General features: G+C 42.5%; 1 protein-coding gene across 5 annotated transcripts in view; it reads left to right on the forward strand.

Annotated features, from left to right (window-relative positions):
• Nucleotides 1-5,076, forward strand: part of pgm2l1 (phosphoglucomutase 2-like 1) — a 147,589-nt gene that overhangs the window by 85,208 nt on the left and 57,305 nt on the right. For all 5 annotated transcript variants that reach the window (XM_043692556.1, XM_043692557.1, XM_043692558.1 and 2 more), the window contains one exon: nt 2,966-3,155. In XM_043692556.1, the coding sequence (XP_043548491.1) occupies nt 2,966-3,155 (190 nt within the window). The remainder of the gene's footprint in view (nt 1-2,965; nt 3,156-5,076) is intronic.

Consider the following 5,076-nt stretch of genomic DNA (forward strand, 5'->3'; position numbering starts at 1 on the left):
TGTACCCTCACGTCTCGGAATGGGAGTTGGTTGTCCTTTTCTTCCTCTCTCGTGAATCGGATTCCTGTGAGTGTGGGGTTGTTGATCCGGTGTGTTTTCTCTATTTCTGTGTTTTTAATGATTACAAAGGTGTCATCAACGTATCTGATCCAGAGTTTGGGTTGAATTTGTGGTAAGACTGTTTGTTCTAGCCTTTGCATTACTGCTTCTGCTATGAGTCCCATGGGTGTTCCGTTGATTTGTTCGTATACCTGTTTGTTGAATGTGAAGTGTGTTGTGAGGCACAGGTCCAGTAGTTTGAGTATGCCGTCTTTGTTGATAGGTTCAACGTCCTGTTGTCTGTTCTGTCTGTTCAGCAGGTTGGCTATTGTTTCTCTGGCTAGGGCTTTGTCAATAGAGGTGAACAGTGCCGTTACGTCGAATGAGACCATGGTTTCTTCCTTGTCTATGTGTATATTTCTGATGATGTCCAAGAATTCCTGTGTTGATTGTATAGAGTGTCTGGATCCGCTGATCAGGTGTTTCAGTTTCTGCTGTAGTTCTGCTGTAGTTTCTGCCACGAAACGACACGACCAGCTATCCCTAGTCGCCACACACGCAGACGACAAGCAACATGAATTTGACTGGGACAACACTACCATTATAGGGCAAGCAAACAAAGAACAGCCAGGGAATCCCTAGAAGCATGGCACTCATCCACAAACTCCATCAACAAACACATCGACCTGGACCCAATATACCGGCCACTACAGCGGACAGCTGAAACTGACAACCGGAAGCGGCAGGGACAGGCCACTATAAATGCCAGAGGAAACACCACAGAAGTGCTTCACAGGAAGCTCCTAAGCACTGAGGATGTCACCTAGACAGGGGACGAAACGTTTGCAACAAAAACTTCCAGCTCGGCGAACAGAACCACAGCAACATTTGCTATCCTCCAGTCTTCTGGCATTACTCCTGTTGGCAATGATGACATAGAGATCAAAGCCAAAGCTGTACATCTCTCTGACTCAATTTCCCTATTTTTATACTTAATTTGCTTTTAACTAAAGATGAACATTTCATTTGCCTTTTCTGTTGCCTGTTGGACATGGATACTAGCTTTTGTGATTCATGGACCTTCAAATCCCTCTGTGCTACAGCTTTTGCAGTCTTTCCCCTTCTAAATAATTATCAGTTTGTCTTTTTTCCTGCCACAATACTTAGCCTCCCATTTTCCCAGATTATATTCAAGCCACCAAATTTTAGCCAACTCGGTTAGTCTGACTGTATCCCTCTGTAGACTCTTTTTATATTGTTTTCAATACTTGCCTTCCCATCTATTTTTGTGTCATCCACAAATTTTACGATAGTGCATTTACTTCTCTCGTGCAAGTCATTAATATATTTTATAAATGATTGTGGCCCCAGTGCTGGATATGTGTGTTGAATTAATCTTGCTGCTGGTTGTTCATTTTCCTTTTCTGTAGTGGCCCTAACCCAAGATTAATGACTCCTGGAAATGTTCTCCCACTGACATTTGATCTACTTGGTCCTCCGAATTCCCAAGACCTTGTTCAATCAGTCCTTCCTTTTCCATTGGACTGGAAATTTACTACACACACCTCTTGCCCCTCTCTACTCCTTGCATTACTATTATCCCAGACTATATTCTGATAATTAAACTTTCCTATTATAACTGTTCAGCCCCTCTATGTAATTCCCTTGCAGGTATGTTTCTCTGCATCTTTTCCATGAGCCAATGGACGACATCATGCAATGTAATTCACTTTTTAAAAATTAAATCCTTAGCTCTAGCCAAATTGTTTCATGACCCCTCTGGGACATCCTCTTTCTTCAGCATAGCATCACTTTTTCCTCAATACCGCACACCTTGCCCCTTTATGTCCTTTTCTACCTTTCCGAACATGTTGTGTCCAAGAATTTTGCTGACAGCTGTGTGTGATTGCTGTGCGTGGATTATGCCCTGAGATACTGATGACTGATAGAAATCTGGAGGAACTAGTGATGAGTTGGAGTTACCAAGTTATCACTGTGACTTTCATGTTGGGAATTGTTGCTGCCTAGTTTCTGTCCAGTAGGTGGGAGACTGGGAATCTGCATATCAACAATGACATAGTATTGAGGATGCTAATGTAACTCCTCACTACTCAAGTGAGAATTTTGTCTCTCTGTTCAACACTTGGCTGAAAAATGAGACTTCTAGCTGTTAATGTCCAGGAGCTCTTCATTGGCTAGCTTGCACGATTTCTCAACATTCTTGCTAATGCCCATATCATTCAGGAGCTGGGGGGGTTCCACTTATGCTTCAAGTGGCAGGTGGGACTTTAATCTGGATCTTTTACCCACAGGTAGGGATGATACCACAGTGCCACAACACCTGTTACAAGAGGGAGGCAGTAGCATAGTGATAATGTGATCAGACTAATAATCCAGAACCTAGACTAAGGTTCAGGAGATACCAGTTTAAATCTCACCCTGGTAGATGGTGAAATATGATTTTCATTGTAATCTGGAATAACAAGTCTATTACTTAGCTAAATGGTGACTTCATACCTATTGTTGTAAAAAGCCATCTGGACTTTTTTGTTGTTAATTATATAATCAACATACATCAGTTTTGTTTAGTTAAAGTGAATTCGGATCATTTCTCCACTCATGTATTTTTCTCCTACTTTATCTTCTACCTCACCGCCACAAATCAACAATCTCAATCAGTGAATATCCTTTATTTACTTAAACCATGGGGGAGAGATGGATAGCTGCTGGTGTCCCATCCTACATTTTTAAATGAAAGAAAAGCTGGGTTGTTTTAATTTGCTGCTTTAACATTGAATTTCCATTCGATTGAATTGTGTATTTGTCTCTAACAATTTTTAGCTTGTTTCCTTCCCTAACGTGAGTGCTGTGTTAACCCTCCCCATTATGATGTTGGACACTGAGGTGCTTGTTTCCTACTGTTTAGAGAACTTAACAGAAAGACACCGCTCAAGTTTGTGCACACGTCCTTTCATGGTGTTGGGCACGAGTATGTGAAATCCGCTTTCAAGGCATTTGGTTTTGCTCCACCCATTCCAGTTCCAGAACAGAAGGATCCAGATCCGGAGTTTTCAACTGTCAAATGCCCCAATCCAGAGGAGGGAGAATGTGTGTTGGTAATAAATTTTTCATTATGTTTATGCAAGTCAAATGTTTCCCTTAACTTTTGTGTGCCTAAGTATAGTTGTTCACTTTCAGCAATATAATAAGTGGTATTGAATTGGCAGGTTGCATTACATTTCTCTTGCTCCTGATTGACCTCAATGGGTATAACAATCAGAGAGGTATCAACTGAAGGGCAGGCTCATTGTCAGTCATTTATCATTATTATATAAAGTCAAAACCTATTCCCCTCCCTTCCAGATATCGGCATGGGAAATTACAACACTGTTGTTCAGTGGGCGACACGGTGGCACAGTGGTTAGCACTGCTGCCTCACAGCGCCAGAGACCCGGGTTCAATTCCCGCCTCGAGCGACTGTCTGTGTGGAGTTTGCACGTTCTCCCTGTGTCTGCGTGGGTTTCCTCCGGGTGCTCCGGTTTCCTCCCACAGCCCAAAGATGTGCAGGTCAGGTGAATTGGCCATGCTAAATTGCCCGTAGCGTTAGGTAAGGGGTAAATGTAGGGGTATGGGTGGGTTGCGCTTCGGCGGGTCGGTGTGGACTTGTTGGGCCGAAGGGCCTGTTTCCACACTGTAATCTAATCTAATCTAATCTAAAATCTAAAAGACAGAAAAGCTGCAGTAATAGTGACACCAGTAAAAGTATAGAATGGCTTTGTTGCAAAAGGCCCATCTTTCTTCTGTGTGTGTGTGTCTCTATTACCCTTTCTCTCTGTCCCGCCCTCTCTGTCTCTCTAACGTAATGGCACGGCCTTATTTATACTTTTTGTATCTGTTTCCTGTCAGTCAGCTGGCTAAGTTGACATGCTGCCAGGCAAAAGGTACTGTAACCAGGAATCGTAGTGAATGATATTGAGCAATTCCAGGGCCAGCAAATCTTGCTTCTCCTGAAGCACAAGAAGCAGTGTAAAACTCAGCCACCTTTTTATTGAGCAGACCAGCCCCAGTGTATTCTTGCAGCTGACGTTTTTCAAACTCTTGGCAATTCACATGGCAACTGTTAAATTTAAATTGGACTCCCAGTTGCACTCTGGTGGTTGGATTTAAAATGAGACAAAACTGAAAATCAATCAATAAAATGAGAATGTTGATCTGAAAGAAATTTAGTATTAATTAAAGCATATAAGTAGTTCTGGGGAAATGATTGGCACTGAAAATTGACAAATTTCTAGGACCTGATGACCTTCATTCAAGTGATATAAGAGGTCACTACTGAGAGTGGACACTCTGGTGATCATTTTTCAGAATTCTATTGATTCTGCAACAATGTCTGCAGATTGGAAGTTTGCAAATCTCACCCTACTGCTTATTAAAGGATGGAGATTGAAATTGAGGAACTGTAGACCTCTTAGGTTGGCATCAATAGTAGAGAAGTGATTAGAACCTACTATAAAAGATGTGAGTCATGAATATTTGGAGTACGATTGTCTGATTAGCCAAAGTCAACATTGATTTGTTGAGGGGACATCAAATTTGACATCAGTTTTTTTGAAGATGTCACTAACAGAATTGATGTCGGGATGTAAGTGGATGTGGTGTATTTAGATTTCAAAAGGCTGAAAGAAGGGCTCATGCCCGAAACGTCGATTCTCCTGCTCCTTGGATGCTGCCTGACCACCTGCGCTTTTCCAGCAACACATTTTCAGCTCTGATCTCCAGCATCTGCAGTCCTCGCTTTCTCCTCTTGGACATGTTGAAAGGCAGGTAGGACTTGAACTTGGACCTTCTAGATTAGTGGTGCAGGAAGAGCACAGCAGTTCAGGCAGCATCCAAGGAGCTTCGAAATCGATGTTTCAGACAAAAGCCCTTCATCAGGAATAAAGGCAGTGAGCCTGAAGCGTGGAGAGATAAGCTAGAGGAGGGTGGGGATGGGGAGAGAGTAGCATAGAGTACAATGGGTTAGTGGGGGAGGGGGAT

This window comes from Chiloscyllium plagiosum, chromosome 6 (assembly GCF_004010195.1).
Source record: "Chiloscyllium plagiosum isolate BGI_BamShark_2017 chromosome 6, ASM401019v2, whole genome shotgun sequence".
Lineage (NCBI taxonomy): Eukaryota > Metazoa > Chordata > Chondrichthyes > Orectolobiformes > Hemiscylliidae > Chiloscyllium > Chiloscyllium plagiosum.